Genomic DNA, 19,112 nt, shown 5'->3' on the forward strand with positions numbered 1-19,112 from the left:
TTTTTAGCGCTGCATATCTAATGGGTTACCTTGTCTGTGATTGTTATTCGATCTGTTGCTTTAGGTAGATTAACAACTATAATTTTAAATTATTCCTGTCGACTTTAGGAGAGCTCATTTTTATTACATGAGTGGTGTTTTATATTACATGAAATAATATCAGAAAAGTCATAAATTTTGCTTATTTCATAAATGTTTATTAACTTTAAATTAGTACGTATATAAGCTTGTTAATTTAAACGATACTTTTTGTTTACACTAAACTTTATTTTATGCCCCCAGGATTTTAAGTTCTTATATGTTTATATATATAACAAGAGATAGGTGGTGGATCTTAAGGGATACTGCAATTGACAGTAATGTTGAGGCTAGTGTATGTAAGTGTTAGCATTGTGTACTCTACCGTAGTGAAGTCTTAAAGTAAGAATAAGCCACAAAGCCTTAATTATATTGTAAGTAACATATTTTTAATGCGCACCTACATCGAGCTGTGATATTGGAGAATTGTTGTATTAGGAATATAACATAAAACCAAAGAAAGGCCTAGAACTCTATACTCCGGCTTTGCATACATACGTATATTTTGTATAACTGAATTAGTAAATTATTACTGTAGTGTAGTGATTTTTTTTTTACATTGAAAATATAAAAAATAAACAGTCCTTTTTAAGGTTTTAGACAAAATAATCAACGTATAATTGCAACTTTTATTATTTTTCTTTAATTTGAAATTTAATATTTTACCTTTGAATGACATTTAAAACTTTTAAGCTAATAAAATTTCGAAATTAAAGTCTCTGGCGACATCATAAAACAATTAAAATGTTGAAAATTGGATTACGTATACTTTGTAAGAGGATGTTAAGGTCATAAATAAATAGTACCGATTTGTTAGCGACCTCTACTTGTAAAAGCAGGTTGAAGAATGCAAGGCACTCGCAACTTACTGATACTAAATTCTTTTTATTCGGTTTGATCTAAAACCATTATAAAAAGGATGTTGAGTTAAACAGACTTCATTTAAACAATAACAGTTACTTTATTAATAAATAACTAAGAAACTACTTTTTTTTTTATTGTTTGTTTATAGAAAATACAAATATGCAAGATAAATGGTTTAAATTTGAATGTCTCGTCTCTCTATGACATAGCCGAGACATTCACGGTTTAAGGAAAACTCTACATTATAAAAAACTGGTTAAAAGTATTGCAATATTTTAAATATTAAATATTGATTATATCTGAAATTGTATTTTTTTACTAATGTCTGTGTCTTACTTCATTTAATTTAGCCTATTTACCTTAAGCAACAGTTTGTATCTTGTGTTTGCCAGAGAACAAGAGATTCACATTTTTCAACTTTATCCATTCCTGATGACAAGACATAATGTTAGAAACAACTTGTGCAGTCTTTTAGTGAAAGAATGTTTACTATCAAAAGCTAACTAAGTCGACTACGTAATTTTCTTTTTTTATTCGTTTTTTTTCTTCAATGTCGTTTTTTTATGTTTCAATATTTTACATATGTGTATATATATATATATATATATATGTATTATGTAGTTGTAAGTTCGTTTCTACATTTCACTTTTGTATTCGTTTTAACATGTATTTCTTCATCAAAATATATGGCAAATAAATGGTCTTTAACAGTAGCTTATCTGAAGGAAATCGCCGCTGACCATAAGACCGGCTGTTTCATGTTTTCATACCTTCTTGGTTTCTTACTTTCTTTCTGTAAATTGGTGTTCAATAAAGTAATATGTTGTATGAATTTAACGTGTTGTTACGGAATTAAGTTTATATTTTATGTGAAATATTTTAATAAGTTTAGTAATGTGATTTGATTTAATACTAACGGATCTACACTAAAGCCATCATTTGAAAAGTAAGAAAAGATCCCACTAATGAGTAGTCTCATAAATTAAATACCGGATATTATGAATTGATATATATCCCTTTTGTTGACTTGTGTAACAGTGATGTCTGTTTTTTAATGGATTGATGTTTCCTACCAATATAGGATGTGTACCAATAAAATTTTATGAGTATTTATGGATGTTTGAGGTTCTTTCACGCAAAAGTTACTTAAGGGATTTTAAGAAAAATTTACAATATAGTAGCATGGACATCAGAATAAGACATAAACTATAATTTATCCCAAAATCCTTTGTAGTTATCGCAGAAACAATGCATATCAGTTGTATTACAGTAATCCCCCCTATAACACGGTACTCTTATAACGCGTATAGCACGTGTTTTCCCCCATATAACACGGGGATTCCCAAATGTTCTTGGTTTGATTTTAATAAAACGCATATATTTCGTTCATAACATAGTTTTTCCTTAATATTCGATTTAAACCCTCTTTAACAAGAAAAGTTAAACGTGAATCATTTGAATATAACGCGTTATACGAGGTCATACGAGCGCGTTTTACGAGAATTTTCGTACAACGCGTTTTCCTATAACGCGGAACAAATATACCGTGTAATAGGGGGGATTACTGTATATATAAAGTCACGTGAGGGACTGTCGTTTCCGACCGGCGTTATGACTACAGATTCAACACACTTCTGAAAATTTTCACTAATTCGAAGCAAAACTGGTGTTTTATATACGTAATATGAATTAGCAGTTTGCAGATTTTTTTTTCTAAATTAATTATTTATCACTATGCTGAACTTAGTTAACTGCTAAAAATAGACTGCTCATAATGAACGCCAATGAATTCGCCATGACTTTATAGTTCCCTTCATTTCTTCACAAAATAGGAAAAAAGTTGATGACGTCACAACCTCTGTACGTATATTTTTGTTATATATTTTCAAAAGAATTTTCTAAAAGATAGATCCTACTATATTTAGTCAATACTATTATCTTCAACAATTTTTTTTGGGCTTAATTATATAGGGTTTTCCATTAAGGGCGCTTAATCTTTGAAATGCAAAAAAAAATACATGTAGGAAAGATATTTGCGAAATTTTTTTTTTATTTGGAAGGTCTATCGACCCCATTATGTATGGAATATGACATCATTCAAATAACCGCCACGGCTTCGGTTGGTGGCGCGCACACGAAAGGTCCAATTTTCGATGACTCTGGCGCACAAATCGGGCTGTATTTGATCGATGGCGTGGCGTATGTTGACTTTGAGGGCATCGGTGGTTTGCGGCTTGTTGGCATAGACCTGCGACTTAAGAAAACCCCACAAGAAAAAGTCCAGCGGGGTCAAATCGCACGATCTCGGTGGCCAGTTCACGTCGCCTCCGCGCGAGATGACCATGTCCAGAAATTGCTCGTGCAGAACTTCCATCGTAGCGTGTGCTGTGTGGCACGTAGCGCCGTCCTGTTGAAACCACATGTTGTCCAGATCCATATTCTCGATTTCAGGCCAAAAGAAGTTGGTTATCATCGACCGGTATCGCTCACCATTGACGGTGACGGCCACACCATTATCGTTTTCGAAAAAATACGGACCAATCACGCCTCCGGCCCAAAATCCGCACCAAACAGTCACTTTCTGCAGGTGCATTGCCACTTGGTGAACCTCGTGTGGATTGGTCTCGTCCCAAATACGGCAATTTTGCTTGTTGACATAGCCATTCATCCAAAAATGCGCCTCGTCGCTGAAGATGATTTTTTTGCCAAAATCGGCGTCAACTTCCAACTGCTCTAATGCCCAGTCAGCGAACACACGGCGCTGTCTATGGTCATTAACCTTGAGCTCTTGGGTCAGCTGGATCTTGTACGGGTGCAGGCTCAAGTCACAACGCAAAATTCGCCAAGTTGTCGTCTGCGAAAGGCCGAGTTCCTGTGCGCGACGCGGAATTGACTTCCGCGGGTTTTCGAGGACACTGTCGCGCACAGCGGCGATATTCTCGGCAGATCTCGCGTTACGTTGACGCACGGGAACCGGCTGATTGTTAACTGACCCGGTTGACTCGAATTTGTCCACCAATCGACGGATAGTCGACTCGGCAGGACGATCATCGCGACCGTAAAACGGGCGAAGTGCGCGGAACGTTGCTCGAACTGAAGACCCATTTTCATAAAACAATTTTATGATTTGCACGTGCTGCTCGACACTGTAACCTGCCATGGTGGTTTGGGAGGACGGAATGAATATAACACACTGCATTTGACAGCTGTCACTCAAACAACATGGCCGCAATCAGCTGTCAAAGTTTAAGCGTCCCTATTGGAAAACCCCATACATATCTAGAATCTTTATCGTTTCACTGGGCCTTCAGAGAATAGAATACAAATATTGCTCGAATCGTTTCAGTTCGAGTGTCTGTAATACAAAACAATATTGTAAAATTAAATATAAAACTTTTTTTAATCATACAGATAAAAAAATGCCGAAGTAGAATAATAATAATTTTATTATCTGTATCATAATTACCATATTATTATTTTACCATGTTATTATTCATGTACACTAAACCCCTCAGCGTAAAAATGTCTCTTTTAAATATTTTATGGTTAGATTAGAACATGATTTATAAATAAAATGACCCTTACGCATAAATTATGTCGATTTAATCTTAACAGAAATATAATTATTCATACGATACAATAAGTGCATATTTTTTTGTTTTCTTCATGTGGTTGTCATTATCGCAAAGAGAAACAAGTTCTTAAGAGTTTAATTAGTCTAACAAAATGTTATTTCTATCTAAAGCGCAGGTGCTTCCAAATGTCACACATTACGGCTTTAGATTTCATGGAATTAAGTGCGAAAGGTTTATTGGTGACCGCAAGTTGCTAAAAACCAACTGAGGTTTAAAATAGCCCGCCTTTCGGTTTAAATAGCCAGCCTCTAGGTTATTTCTAGGATATACTATTGAAAGCATACCCAGAAATTGCACGATTTATTTTTATTTTACTGGTGTTAAAGCCTAGTTGTGGTCATACGACTACAGTTGAACAAGGGCTCACTCAAACGGAGAACTACCACCCTCTCACAGAAAATCGGGGTGAAGTAGTCTTTAATGGCTGCGTTTCGTCCGATGAGTGAAAGAGTCGGTTATACTTTCCCTATTCCCATCCTTTGATACCCTTTCACTTTTTTCACCCTTTCCTCTCTCTCTCTCTCTTCCACAATTAAGGTCGGCAATACATCTGCAACATACCTTATGTTGCGTTGCATACCTCATTAATAAACTAGGCCTTCTTTAACAAATTGTAGAAAATACAGTTGTTAGATAGGAACATACATATTTTTAAATAAACGTTGGAACTTGAAAACATATTTTTAGGGCATGCGACATTTTAAAAAAATATATTTTTACAAAAACATTTTTAGTAAATAGATTTCAATGATACTCATTTTGCAACTGTTTAATTTCAGTCAATATTTTATCCAAGCAGGCAACTTAATTTATTTTTGGCTTTTTCACAATTTTTTATTGAAAAAGTGGCAAGAAAACGTTTTAGGGAAACATTCGATTTAAGTTTGATGTTAAATTAATATTATAATTCATTCATCGAAACATTGGGTTTGGACATTTTGAATTACTTACAATAATTCGTCCAAAATTAATTACCACTATTTAATACAAAATATTCCTACTACTTCGTCTTATAAAATTTGTTTCCTATATGTTTAAGAAAATAATAACGGTTAATTCAACAAATCATTCTTTAAATCAGCATCACCATATTGAGTTTCCATCAATCCATCACTAATTTGGTAATATTATTACAACTAAAGACTAGTACATTTGAAAGGGGCCGGAAGAAAATCTTTGTGTTATATTAACTATGATTTTTATTGACAGTTACAACAATGACAGATCGAGCTATACATAACTAATTAACCAATTAACGTTTATCAAGATTCAATCGTAGTATGTTTATCTCCTGGCGGCGGCTGGGGCCTGGGGGATGGAAGCACCCTCGGGGCGGAAGCCAAGTTCGTCAGCAACGTAGGTGATGGTTTCAATGCTGCCGTCTGGTCTGGGGTAGGAGTATTGGCCTCTGACGACTAAGACAAGTTGGGGCTTGTTGTTTTCATCGAGGATTTCCTTAAGTTCAGCGACCTCATTCCTGACAATACCGTCGTCGCTTTCAACGCTGGAAAATAATTTATTTTTTATAATGGACACATTTTATTATATTCAAAAAAATATATGTTTTTAAATTAGTGTTTTTTAACTAATGTCCGTTTTAATTATATGTCTGATCGAACTTACCTGAGAGAGTATCCACCGTTGGGTTTTGGGTCGTACTCGTAGCGGAGGATTTTTGGGACATCCTTCTCCACGGGGAGGGCAGCAACGCAAGCCACAAGGGCGAGGGCGACAATGAACTAAAAGTAGAAACAAACTTCTGTTAATACACATATTAAAAAAATACGTAATCGTTTTTATGTCACCAGTTCAATTATAAGTTATATAACTAAATATTATAATAAAGAAGAGGAGCACGTTATTTAATATAAAATATAACAAACCATCTTCATGGTTGATTTGGTCTGTTTGCTTCTCTCGGAACAACTGATGATTTTACTCTAAACGCGAAATCTTTTATACAATTCTGTCGGCTGGACTCGTAGAAGGTCGTAGGTCGGTTTGAATTTAAATAAACATTATAATAATTATGACTATCATTTCATTATCATCAATAAATTAGCCCCTGAAGCTGACAAGCTCCCGAGATACTGTCCTCAGTATCTCGGGAGCTTGTCAGCTTCATGTGTTCAAGTATTCCTAAGAATACAAGTATTCCTATACTTCATGAATTAAAACATTACTTAATAATATAGAAGATATTATTAAATTAATTTGTGTTCATACCAATTGAAACTTGGACTCCGGATTCAGGAACAACATTTTATAAAACGCAACACAATTATAAATGTCATTTATATTAAACATTGTAAAACTATTCCAGAGAAGAAACTCATGTATGACTTGGGCCTTAGGGTCAGTTGACTTATTAGTGCCTATTCCTTTAATTTTGACAAGCTTTATAAGATAGGATATGATTTTTTCGATCATTAATTTATGTATAAGTAAGATATTAATATTAAAAGATAGTATATACAATTACTTATCTATAGAAAATTGTTTTCTGTCCTACATTGTTTTGCAAAAGGTTATTGTGGATCACAATACAAAAATAGTGCTTCTCGTTTACAACTTACGAAACATTGATTTACATAAAAAATATTAATAGCAGATAAAGCTGCAAATCTCGATAAAAACCTGAAAATTATGCCAATAATTTTTCAAGAATCCTTTAAAAGTAAATACAAAAATAAAAAAATCTGTTGGAAATTGTAAAGAAATAATATACGATGTAGTCGTATACTATTATCAAAGCGAAAACTTGAAAGTACTATATTTATATGTTATGTTAATTATTACAGCTGTATCCAAAATGTTCGAGTTTAGACATTAAATTTCATAAAATTTGCATACATAAGTCACTTTTATTCTGTGACTATCTCCTTCAAGTATCAAAAAAGTGATGATGTTCTTGTATTTTTATTATAAAGTTTCCAATATAATTTTGTAAAGAATGTTCCTTAGTTTATGGGTCGCTTATACCATCTGAACCAAAAGCTGTCAATAAATATCGGGAACTGTATCATTAAGTATAATAGAAACTCTTTTCATTATTATATACAAGAAATGGAATATCAGTACGATCTTTATTTTATATGTTTATCTAATATGTGGATTGTATATTTGACCAATGCGGTAAGGATTTTTTATCGGACAAGTATCATATCTCTACAAAATGTACTACAGACAACATAACTATAACGTAATAAAGTTAAATAATTTGAGTTAAATATGAACAATATAATATTTCAGATGAAAGCACAAATGTATAATGTGCTTCGGCATTTTTTTTTTATACTACATCAGAAGCAAATTGTCTTTACTTTCTCAAATAATAGTCTGCTTTCAAATATTTGTAACAACTAGTACAGAAAAACCTTTCTTTGGGCTAGTTAGGTGTTTATGACTTGATCCATGAAAAACATATGTTAAGAATGTGCAACAGCCGGGAAGCGTAAAAGTAAGTAACGGTAAATTGTTAAGATAAATAAAATTTTTATGTTACTCTTTGCTAATAGTTCAAGTTTGGTGGACGACAATTTTCGATGAAATTTGTCTTCATAGGCAACTCAACCTAATAAACTTTTCGAACATTCTTATTGATAAACCAGAACTCACCTCTTTGGAACCAATTCTATGTATATGTCCATTTTATTTGGTAATTTTAAATATATATTTTATTAAAATTAATATTTTCAACATTTAACAGTGTAGACAGTTTAAACAGTGTAAAATATAGAAGATTCGAACCATTTTACCATATTTACATCCTGCTATAATTGCTTAAAATGATAATTGCTTAAATGAGAATAAACACATTCAAGTGAAACGTTTTCACCAATCTGATTCTATTATTGCTACTAAAATTATAGCACATTGAATAAGGGCCGGAAAAAATAAACTTTGTTTTGTATTAACTGTGAATTTTATTGACAGTTATAACAATGACAGATCGAGCTATACAGAACTAATTAACCAATTAACGTTTATCAAGATTCAATCGTAGTATGTTTATCTCCTGGCGGCGGCTGGGGCCTGGGGGATGGAAGCACCCTCGGGGCGGAAACCAAGTTCGTCAGCAACGTAGGTGATGGTTTCAATGCTGCCGTCTGGTCTGGGGTAGGAGTATTGGCCTCTGACGACTAAGACAAGTTGGGGCTTGTTGTTTTCATCGAGGATTTCCTTAAGTTCAGCGACCTCATTCCTGACAATACCGTCGTCGCTTTCAACGCTGGAAAATAATTTATTATTTATAATAGACACATTTTATTACTTATTATATTCAAAAAAATATATGTTTTTAAATTAGTGTTTTTTAACTAATGTCCGTTTTAATTATATGTCTGATCGAACTTACCTGAGAGAGTATCCACCGTTGGGTTTTGGGTCGTACTCGTAGCGGAGGATTTTTGGGACATCCTTCTCCACGGGGAGGGCAGCAACGCAAGCCACAAGGGCGAGGGCGACAATGAACTAAAAGTAGAAACAAACTTCTGTTAATACACATATTTAAAAAATACGTAATCGTTTTTATGTCACCAGTTCAATTATAAGTTATATAACTAATTATTATAATAAAGAAGAGGAGCGCGTTATTTAATATAAAATATAACAAACCATCTTCATGGTTGATTTGGTCTGTTTGCTTCTCTCGGAACAACTGATGATTTTACTCTAAACGCGAAATCTTTTATACAATTCTGTCGGCTGGACTCGTTGGAAGTCGTAGGTCCGTTTGAATTTAAATAAACATTATAATAATTATGACTATCATTTCATTAGCATTAATAAATTAGCCCCTGAAGTATTACTGAGGACAGTATCTACTCGTCGGGGCGATCCTAATTGCCGGGATCGCCTCCTTTCTTCGAGGGAGTAAGTCCGGTTTTTGCCAGGACCGGCCAGTCGCTGGTGTGCCCTGTCGCTGACAGATCCGGGGTGCACCAACATAGCGGCCGATGGCTTTCGCAGTGGTTTTAGTAGGGACCTGCCCAGGTCGAGTCTCACACATCCTCTCCGGCCCCACCAAGGCCGGTGAGACGGCTCGTAAAAAGAGTTTCCCTGAGTCATCAAAAAAAAAAGATACTGAGGACAGTATCTAATTCATTAGATACTGTCCTCAGTATCTCGGGAGCTTGTCAGCTTCATGTGTTCAAGTATTCCTATACTTCATGAATTAGAACATTACTTAATAATATAGAAGATATTATTAAGTTATAAATTATTAACAAAAGTTATGTCTTCAATTTAAATCATAAATTAATAATAATTTCAATAATAACGCTATTCCATTTGTAGTTTTTTTTATATGTTTTTAAATGAGTTATATTTAAGCCTATATGTGTTACATATACAATATACATACATATGTATTTAAAGTGTAAATTATTCTTCTCTCATCATATAATTTAATATAATTTTCATAAAATATATAACTTTGCTTTGATATATAACTTATTTAAAAAATGCAAGTATCACTACTCACATAGATACTTAACGCAAGATTGGTTATCCTGTAAAGTAGTTACTTAAAATTTTGAGTTTAAAGTAGTTACTTAAAATTTTTCAGTTGAATTATTAGTACCTATTCCTTTAATTTTGACAAGCTTTATAAGATATGATATGATTTTTTCGATCATTTATTTATGTATAAGTAAGATATTAATATTAAAAGATTGTATATACAATTACTTATCTATAGAAAATTGTTTTCTGTCCTATATTGTTTTGCAAAAGGTTATTGTGGATCACATACAAAAATAGTGCTTCTCGTTTACAACATACGAAACATTGATTTACATAAAAAATATTAATAGCAGATAAAGCTACAAATCTCGATAAAAATCTGAAAACTATGCCAATATTTTTTCAAGAATCCTTTAAAAGTAAATACAATAATAAAAAAATCTGTTGGAAATTGTAAAGAAATAATATACGATGTAGTCGTATACTATTATCAAAGCGAAAACTTGAAAGTACTATATTTATATATTATGTTAATTATTACAGCTGAATCCAAAATGTTCGAATTTATACATTAAATTTCATACAATTTGCATACATAAGTCACTTTTATTCTGTGACTATCTCCTTCAAGTATCAAAAAAAGTGATGATGTTCTTGTATTTTTATTATAAAGTTTCCAATATAATTCTTTAAAGAATGTTCCTTAGTTTATGGGTCACTTACACCATCTGAACCAAAAGCTGTCAATAAATATCGGGAACTGTATCATTAAGTATAATAGAAACTCTTTTCATTATTATATACAAGAAATGGAATATCAGTACGATCTTTATTTTATATGTTTATCTAATATGTGGATTGTATATTTGACCAGTGCGATAAGGATTTTTTATCGGACAAGTATCATATCTCTACAAAATGTACTACAGACAACATAACTATAACGTAATAAAGTTAAATAATTTGAGTTAAATATGAACAATATAATATTTCAGATGAAAGCACAAATGTATAATGTGCTTCGGCATTTTTTTTATAATACATCAGAAGCAAATTGTCTTTACTTTCTCAAATAATAGTCTGCTTTCAAATATTTGTAACAACTAGTACAGAAAAACCTTTCTTTGGGCTAGTTAGGTGTTTATGACTTGATCCATGAAAAACATATGTTAAGAATGTGCAACAGCCGGGAAGCATAAAAGTAAGTAACGGTAAATTGTTAAGATAGATAATATTTTTATGTTACTCTTTGCTAATAGTTCAAGTTTGGTGGACGACAACTTTCCATGAACTTTGTCTTCCTAGGCAACTCGACCTAATAAACTTTTCGAACATTCTTATTGATAAACCAGAACTCACCTCTTTGGAACCAATTCTATGTATATGTCCATTTTATTTGGTAATTTTGAATATATATTTTATTAAAATTAATATTTTCAACATTTAACAGTGTAGGCAGTTTAAACAGTGTAAAATATAGAAGATTCGAAATATTTTACAATATTTACATTCTGCTATAATTGCTTAAAATGATAATTGTTTAAATGAGAATAAACACATTCAAGTGATACGTTTTCACCAATCTGCTTGTATTATTGCTACTAAAATTATAGCACATTGAATAAGGGCCGGAAAAAATAAACTTTGTTTTGTATTAACTGTGAATTTTATTGACAGTTACAACAATGGCAGATCGAGCTATACAGAACTAATTAACCAATTAACGTTTATCAAGATTCAATCGTAGTATGTTTATCTCCTGGCGGCGGCTGGGGCCTGGGGGATGGAAGCACCCTCGGGGCGGAAGCCAAGTTCGTCAGCAACGTAGGTGATGGTTTCAATGCTGCCGTCTGGTCTGGGGTAGGAGTATTGGCCTCTGACGACTAAGACAAATTGGGGCTTGTTGTTTTCATCGAGGATTTCCTTAAGTTCAGCGACCTCATTCCTGACAATACCGTCGTCGCTTTCAACGCTGGAAAATAATTTATTATTTATTATAAACACATTTTATTACTTATTATGTTCAAAAAAATATATGTTTTTAAATTAGTGTTTTTAACTAATGTCCGTTTTAATTATATGTCTGATCGAACTTACCTGAGAGAGTATCCACCGTTGGGTTGTGGGTCGAAATCGTAGCGGAGGATTTTTGGGACATCCTTCTCCACGGGGAGGGCAGCAACGCAAGCCACAAGGGCGAGGGCGACAATGAACTAAAAGTAGAAACAAACTTCTGTTAATACACATATTTAAAAAATACGTAATCGTTTTTATCTGACCAGTTCACAATTCCAGACATAATTATAAGTTATATAACTAAATATTATAATAAAGAAGAGGAGCACGTTATTTAATATAAAATATAACAAACCATCTTCATGGTTGATTTGGTCTGTTTGCTTCTCTCGGAACAAATGATGATTTTACTCTAAACGCAAAATCTTTTATACAATTCTGTCGGCTGGACTCGTAGGAGGTCGTAGGCCTGTTTGGATTTAAATAAGCATAATGATTTTTTGACTGTTATTTGTTTCGGATTAATAAATTTCAAGACCTGATGAGATCTGTCAATTACTTATGTAAAAATATAACAATATCTTCCAATAATTTTTCCCAACAATTTCTGTACCGTTCATAATCAATCACAAGTATTATTAATTATTACCCTAAAGTCTATGTGTGTGTTTTTGTATGTTAAAAATTAAAACAAAATTGTTTTACAAATGAAGTCGAGTATAAAGTAAACTATTATTATCTTGCATACATTTCAAAAAAAGATGTTATTGGCTATTAGTTAACGGATGACAATGTTTAAATGTTGTTAAATATTTTGTTATTTTACAAATAAATATTCTTTTCTTGTGTAAAGGAGAAAAATGGAATAAAGGTACCGTAAAGTATAGAATAAAATGTAACTATTATATATGAACTATTCAAACATGTCTGATTGCCATAAGGTAACCATTTTGGCAATTGGATATATTTAAAATTGTGGAATTTCTCAGATCGACTTATGAGTCTTTTCATGAGAAGAGATTGCTCTTTTTAGGTCTTACAGTCCATTGACTTAAATTTTTAGGTTTTTTATATACATTGTTCATATCATTAATTTTGGCGATATTCTGTAAACAAAATATATACTTCCCTAATTAATGATTTACCTGAATTCAAAGCACAAATTGCTTATTTAAAAAAACCTATACACATACCGTATATCTCATATCAAATATATAGAACAATATTTTATTCGCCTAGAATGCTTTTATGTTAGACATATAAATGCATTCACTTCATCAGCATTGCTTAGTTATTTTTAAATATATATTTATTAGGAATAAACTTCTTAAAAACTACATATCTTATAATTAATAATACTTGTGAAGTCTCCTAGGATACATTTTTGATTTTTTGTTATGGATTTTAAAGAAGATTAAAGATCTTTAGAACTATTTGTTACGATATAAATAAAATTGAAATTTTAAACACGAGTATCTTGTCGAGATTGTCAGCTTCAGGGGCTAATTTATTAATGCTAATGAAATGGTAGTCATAATTATTATAATGTTTATTTAAATTCAAACGGACCTACGACCTCCAACGAGTCCAGCCGACAGAATTGTATAAAAGATTTCGCGTTTACAGTAAAATCATCAGTTGTTCCGAGAGAAGCAAACAGACCAAATCAACCATGAAGATGGTTTGTTATATTTTATATTAAATAACGTGCTCCTCTTCTTTATTATAGTATTTTGTTATATAACTTATAACTATGTCTGGTATTGTGAACTGGTCAGATACAAAAGGATTACGTATTTTTTCATAGGTATATTAACAGAAGTTTGTTTCTACTTTTAGTTCATTGTCGCCCTCGCCCTTGTGGCTTGCGTTGCTGCCCTCCCCGCGGAGAAGGATGTCCCAAAAATCCTCCGCTACGATTTCGACCCACAACCCAACGGTGGATACTCTCTCAAGTAAGTTCGATCAGACATATAATTAAAAAGGACCTTAGTAAAAAAATACACTCATTTAAATTTTTTTTTAATAAAATAAGTAATATAATGTGTCCATTATTAATAATAAATTATTTTCCAGCGTTGAAACCGACGACGGTATTGTCAGGTATGAGGTCGCTGAACTTAAGGAAATCCTCGATGAAAACAACAAGCCCCAATTTGTCTTAGTCGTCAGAGGCCAATACTCCTACCCCAGATCAGACGGCAGCATTGAAACCATCAGCTACGTTGCTGACGAACTTGGCTTCCGCCCCGAGGGTGCTTCCATCCCCCAGGCCCCAGCCGCCGCCAGGAGATAAACATACTACGATTGAATCTTGATAAACGTTAATTGGTTAATTAGTTCTGTATAGCTCGATCTGTCATTGTTATAACTGTCAATAAAATTCGCAGTTAATCCAAAAAAAAAAGGTTTATTTTTTCCAGCCCCTAGTCGATGTTCTCATTTGTTAGTCGGAAAAATATTATCTGATTTATAAAAACCTCTTCCTTCTATCTTAGTAATTAGTAGATAGATTCTCTTTTAGAGAAGGCTTTAAGTATAATGTGGTGCAGAGTTGAAAATATTTCTTTTCATGATATCTAATAACTCTTTGATAGTGAAAGTAATATATTTTCGTCTTTTTATCATTTCACCTTCAGTGTTTTGTTCTTTGGAATCCCAAATTTTTTTATAGCAACATATTATGATACAGTGAAACCTGGTTAAGTGAGACATCAAGGGACCTGCAATGTCGTTTCTCTTATAGAGGTATTCCACTTACCCAGTGTCTCAGATATACAGGTATAAATAAATATCTGTCTCATTTACAGAGGGTTCCATTAATAGAGGTGAGAATACAGGTTATTTCAGTTATATAGGTGCGATCATTAAATAAAATAACGTGTTATGTATGCTTTCATTAAGTTCTCCTGAAACTATTAAACCTTCATCGACGTTTATAAAATCTTCGAATGTTGGTTGTTTTGTGTATTTTGTTGTTGTTGTGTGTATTTTGTGAACTTATTATTGTACTGGTGGAAAATTATAACACATTGTCTAATTCAAATCAATATTTTTTTATCATGATTGTTATTAATATTTGATGTTATAAAATTGGCTTCTTCCAGTTCAAATAGAGATTAGGCTTAAACTTCTATATCAATTTAATCACAACAAAACTTCAGGAGAAATTTTCCAAGTTTGAATTTGAAGAATCTTGTTTGGTTATTAAATTTCGATACTTGTATTTTATATCAACTTTTAAGAACCAATTTTTTATTTCTAGTATACTTACAGTGATGTATTTCTTTTACCCACACATAAACTAGTTTAATATATCCAAAAACGAAGATGCGGGATTCAGCAATAATATAATTAAAGACATACAAAGTTACTGTGGTAGTAGTTACTCTAAATTTTAGTATATTCTTACACACGAAAAGTGTCCAATTTTTTTTTATTCTTTTAGTATTATTTCAAATATAGCTAAACTACTTAAAAACTGATATTTGAAATCCAAACAATGAGTCTGACCCATATCGTCCTGTTTTGTATACAAAAAACAGATTTTATGTAAATACAAAAGTCTTGATATTTTTAAATATATATAAATATATAGAGGCGAAAGTTTTCTTCAAATGAAATATAACTTGGTTTAAAAAAAACCCTAAACCATTAAATTTCAGCAAACGATTGTACTCCTATTCGTGAAGCTCTTAATAAAGTAATCATAGGCCAAAATTTCCTTGTATGATTTTGCAAAACAGATGAAGGTCTTACACTGCTGGGCTGATATTAACCAATCAACTTAGAGCCAACGCAAAGAAACTGGCTTTCAAAGGAATTAAAATTAAATCAAAATCGATTAATTAGTTTGACAGTTACGATTCAACAAATAGATAGATCACCACAGACGTCGACGTCAAACTTGTAACATCCATCTTTTTTCGTCAAGGATTCAATTTAAAAAATCAATATATTCCACGTAGTTTTGTGACCACCATAAGTACTCATTTACTTTTAGATTAATAACCTAGAATTCTTTTCAATTAAACAATAATGGAAATCATTTTTATCTATACATATTATAAAATAAAGTACCCACCGCGTCTGCTGTCTGTCTGTTCGCAATAAACAGAAAAACTACTGCACCAATTGTCAAGCGGTTTTCACCAATCGATAGCGTGATTCTCGAGAATCGGTTTTAATCTCGGTCTAAGTCGGTTTTAATATATAATTTGTTAACGTTTTGTATTGATTTGTGTGTACATTAACGATATTTGTTGAAGATGTCGGGGAAAAAATGAGCCGTCTGTCAGCTTTTAACGAAAACGCTGCCAAAACCTTTTGAGCTATAACAAAACAATGTATTGTTGAATTGTGTATTTTATATAGGTCTACAGAAGAGTCCGCGATGGTATATGTCTGTACCTTAAGGATAACATACTATATCCAATTTACAACTTTTAAAAATTGTCATTCCTAAAGGGTTTATTGGAAAGCTAGTTACATATATACGGTATTAAGTCTTATCAGAATAAATTAATTCGTTTTTAAGTTTCATCAATATCTGTAAATTACTTTTTAAATTATTTAAATCGGACGTACCATTTGAAAGTTATCATAATATAAGTTTAATAATTCTCAAAATTAACTAGGCTTTTTTATATTTTTTGTAAAAAGTCATTGCGAAGCCGGGTCTGGTAACTAGTATATAAATAATTCGAAGTGTTCCTGTTAAATATCGAAACTTACATCCTAACTATATAAAATTTTATTTGTTCGGTGATTTTAACTAAAGCAAAAACAAATTGCTTACCAAACATTATTTCCTTTATACATCAAGTTTCATAAAGAAAAAATAATCTTACCTACTTCGGATAAGCGGCCAAATATTTTTTTAATCATAGTAACAAGGTTATATTTTAAAACCAATACAATGCGATTCCAGGAGTACAAAGGTCACAGAAAAAGTTTTGTCTAATATTTTTGAAGTAATAAAAAAAACTTTATTTAAAACTATAAATTTTATTGACAGTTACAACAATGGCAGATCGAGCTATACATAACTAATTAACCAATTAACGTTTATCAAGATTCAATCGTAGTATGTTTATCTCCTGGCGGCGGCTGGGGCCTGGGGGATGGAAGCACCCTCGGGGCGGAAGCCAAGTTCGTCAGCAACGTAGGTGATGGTTTCAATGCTGCCGTCTGATCTGGGGTAGGAGTATTGGCCTCTGACGACTAAGACAAGTTGGGGCTTGTTGTTTTCATCGAGGATTTCCTTAAGTTCAGCGACCTCATTCCTGACAATACCGTCGTCGGTTTCAACGCTGGAAGATAATTTATTATTAATAATGGACACATTATATTACTTATTTTATTCAAAAAAAATTATATTTTTTTAAATGAGTGTTTTTTTACTAAGGTCCGTTTTAATTATATGTCTGATCGAACTTACTTGAGAGAGTATCCACCGTTGGGTTGTGGGTCGAAATCGTAGCGGAGGATTTTTGGGACAACCTTCTCTTCGGGGAGGGCAGCAACGCAAGCCACAAGGGCGAGGGCGACAATGAACTAAAAGTAGAAACAAACTTCTGTTAATACACATATTTAAAAAATACGTAATCGTTTTGATGTCACCAGTTCAATTATAAGTTATATAACTAAATATTATAATAAAGAAGAGGAGCACGTTATTTAATATTAAATATAACAAACCATCTTCATGGTTGATTTGGTCTGTTTGCTTCTCTCGGAACAACTGATGATTTTACTCTAAACGCGAAATCTTTTATACAATTCTGTCGGCTGGACTCGTTGGAGGTCGTAGGTCCGTTTGAATTTAAATAAACATTATAATAATTATGCCTATCATGTGATATTATTATATTATTATTATATTTTACTATATTAATAAATTTACCCTCAAATGCACGATCTCCCGAGACATCTGTTTGCTTCAGTTTTAAATTACAATTTCATAATATCTGGTAAGAAATAAATATTGTCAATACTTAATGTTTTTTTTGGATCAAAAAATGAGTTATTAATTGTTATTATAAAAAAATTAAATTATTGTAAATATCTTTGCTCTTTCATCAATTACGGTTTCAATATGAAACCATTTTATTTCTTGTATTGTTTAAATATAAAAGCAAATAGAATTAATAAAATTTTTATATCCTCTTTTTTTAATGTTTATGTTATTGGAAAAGTTAGCTTAAATCCAAATTCGTGGTAAGATTCGAAGATTTAAAAAATCAATGAACTCAAAATCAATAAAGATTAATATAATTATTAGTAAAAAGTATGGCATAAAATATATTTAGTTCTTTAAACTCTATTAGCTTTATTTTAAAACTCACACAGAATTTATTACAAAGAGACCAGTGAAAAATGTAAAATTCGTTACAATATATTAGACTTTGCAAGATGTGAAGTATTGTCTTAAGGTTTATTTTTAATTACTTATAAACAAAGTAACATTTTATGCTTAAATTTTTTATATTCAAAACTTAACATTCATTTTTATTGTAATTACTGTTCAATGCTTTTAAAAACTAATTAAGTCAAGTCCTCAACGTTCATTCCTTAATTTTTTTATTCGTTTATTTCTGGCTAAGTAATTTTAAAGCAAAAGAGCTTTTTTCTCCAACATGCATATGTAAGTGCATACACATTTAGTCTATAGGTGCATACATGCTTTTAATTAATATAAAAAGATATAGTTTCAATGTCATAGTGACACAAAATTTTTTTGATTGATGATTTAAAGATATCTGTATGGATTTTCTATATTATTCTGGACGTTGTAAAACAAATCATTTTTAAAAGTAAAATTTAAAATATTTTTATGGCCTACTTTAAGACAACCAGAAATACATATTTTTGGTCATGTTGGATGTATCGACAACTAGGTTAAAAATCTTTAATTTATATATAACATTCGCAATCACAAAATATTTTACTAAATTAATGAGAGGCAATGAATACATAATGAAAATATCACATAACATGTGACGCTCTACTCCCCGCTATCATCACATCGACGTGGGAAACAAGAACATTTGA

General features: G+C 31.8%; 5 protein-coding genes across 5 annotated transcripts; 1 reads left to right on the forward strand and 4 right to left on the reverse strand.

Moving 5' to 3' along the window:
• Positions 1-5,752: 5,752 nt before the first annotated feature.
• On the reverse strand, positions 5,753-6,559 carry LOC133319043 (larval cuticle protein 16/17-like). The gene is made up of 3 exons (XM_061521975.1): positions 6,461-6,559; positions 6,201-6,316; positions 5,753-6,081 (listed from the first exon to the last, which is right to left on the reverse strand). Exons 1-3 carry the CDS (start codon positions 6,467-6,469, stop codon positions 5,862-5,864), a joined length of 345 nt encoding a protein of 114 aa, XP_061377959.1. The 5' UTR covers positions 6,470-6,559; the 3' UTR covers positions 5,753-5,861.
• Positions 6,560-8,479: 1,920 nt separating this feature from the next.
• Positions 8,480-9,347, reverse strand: LOC133319045 (larval cuticle protein 16/17-like). Its single transcript, XM_061522008.1, has 3 exons — positions 9,195-9,347; positions 8,935-9,050; positions 8,480-8,808 (listed from the first exon to the last, which is right to left on the reverse strand). The coding sequence occupies exons 1-3, from the start codon at positions 9,201-9,203 to the stop codon at positions 8,589-8,591; spliced, it is 345 nt and encodes a 114-aa protein (XP_061377992.1). The 5' UTR covers positions 9,204-9,347; the 3' UTR covers positions 8,480-8,588.
• Positions 9,348-11,686: 2,339 nt separating this feature from the next.
• LOC116765485 (larval cuticle protein 16/17-like) lies at positions 11,687-12,555 on the reverse strand. The gene is made up of 3 exons (XM_032654937.2): positions 12,415-12,555; positions 12,141-12,256; positions 11,687-12,015 (listed from the first exon to the last, which is right to left on the reverse strand). The coding sequence occupies exons 1-3, from the start codon at positions 12,421-12,423 to the stop codon at positions 11,796-11,798; spliced, it is 345 nt and encodes a 114-aa protein (XP_032510828.2). The 5' UTR covers positions 12,424-12,555; the 3' UTR covers positions 11,687-11,795.
• A 1,025-nt stretch (positions 12,556-13,580) lies between these two features.
• LOC116765484 (larval cuticle protein 1-like) lies at positions 13,581-14,466 on the forward strand. The gene is made up of 3 exons (XM_032654936.2): positions 13,581-13,740; positions 13,899-14,014; positions 14,136-14,466. Exons 1-3 carry the CDS (start codon positions 13,732-13,734, stop codon positions 14,353-14,355), a joined length of 345 nt encoding a protein of 114 aa, XP_032510827.2. The 5' UTR covers positions 13,581-13,731; the 3' UTR covers positions 14,356-14,466.
• Positions 14,467-17,046: 2,580 nt separating this feature from the next.
• Positions 17,047-17,893, reverse strand: LOC116765487 (larval cuticle protein 1-like). The gene is made up of 3 exons (XM_032654938.2): positions 17,760-17,893; positions 17,500-17,615; positions 17,047-17,371 (listed from the first exon to the last, which is right to left on the reverse strand). The coding sequence occupies exons 1-3, from the start codon at positions 17,766-17,768 to the stop codon at positions 17,152-17,154; spliced, it is 345 nt and encodes a 114-aa protein (XP_032510829.2). The 5' UTR covers positions 17,769-17,893; the 3' UTR covers positions 17,047-17,151.
• Positions 17,894-19,112: the final 1,219 nt, after the last annotated feature.

This window comes from Danaus plexippus, chromosome 11 (genome assembly GCF_018135715.1).
Source record: "Danaus plexippus chromosome 11, MEX_DaPlex, whole genome shotgun sequence".
NCBI classification, from domain to species: Eukaryota; Metazoa; Arthropoda; class Insecta; order Lepidoptera; family Nymphalidae; genus Danaus; species Danaus plexippus.

Bases quoted from the DNA above. Each gene is read 5' to 3' on its own strand.
- LOC116765484 (XM_032654936.2), top strand. The intron at 14,015-14,135 runs GTAAGTTCGATC...ATTATTTTCCAG, and splicing joins AACGGTGGATACTCTCTCAA to CGTTGAAACCGACGACGGTA.
- LOC133319043 (XM_061521975.1), bottom strand. The intron at 6,082-6,200 runs GTAAGTTCGATC...ATTATTTTCCAG, and splicing joins AACGGTGGATACTCTCTCAG to CGTTGAAAGCGACGACGGTA.
- LOC133319045 (XM_061522008.1), bottom strand. The intron at 8,809-8,934 runs GTAAGTTCGATC...ATTATTTTCCAG, and splicing joins AACGGTGGATACTCTCTCAG to CGTTGAAAGCGACGACGGTA.
- LOC116765485 (XM_032654937.2), bottom strand. The intron at 12,016-12,140 runs GTAAGTTCGATC...ATTATTTTCCAG, and splicing joins AACGGTGGATACTCTCTCAG to CGTTGAAAGCGACGACGGTA.
- LOC116765487 (XM_032654938.2), bottom strand. The intron at 17,372-17,499 runs GTAAGTTCGATC...ATTATCTTCCAG, and splicing joins AACGGTGGATACTCTCTCAA to CGTTGAAACCGACGACGGTA.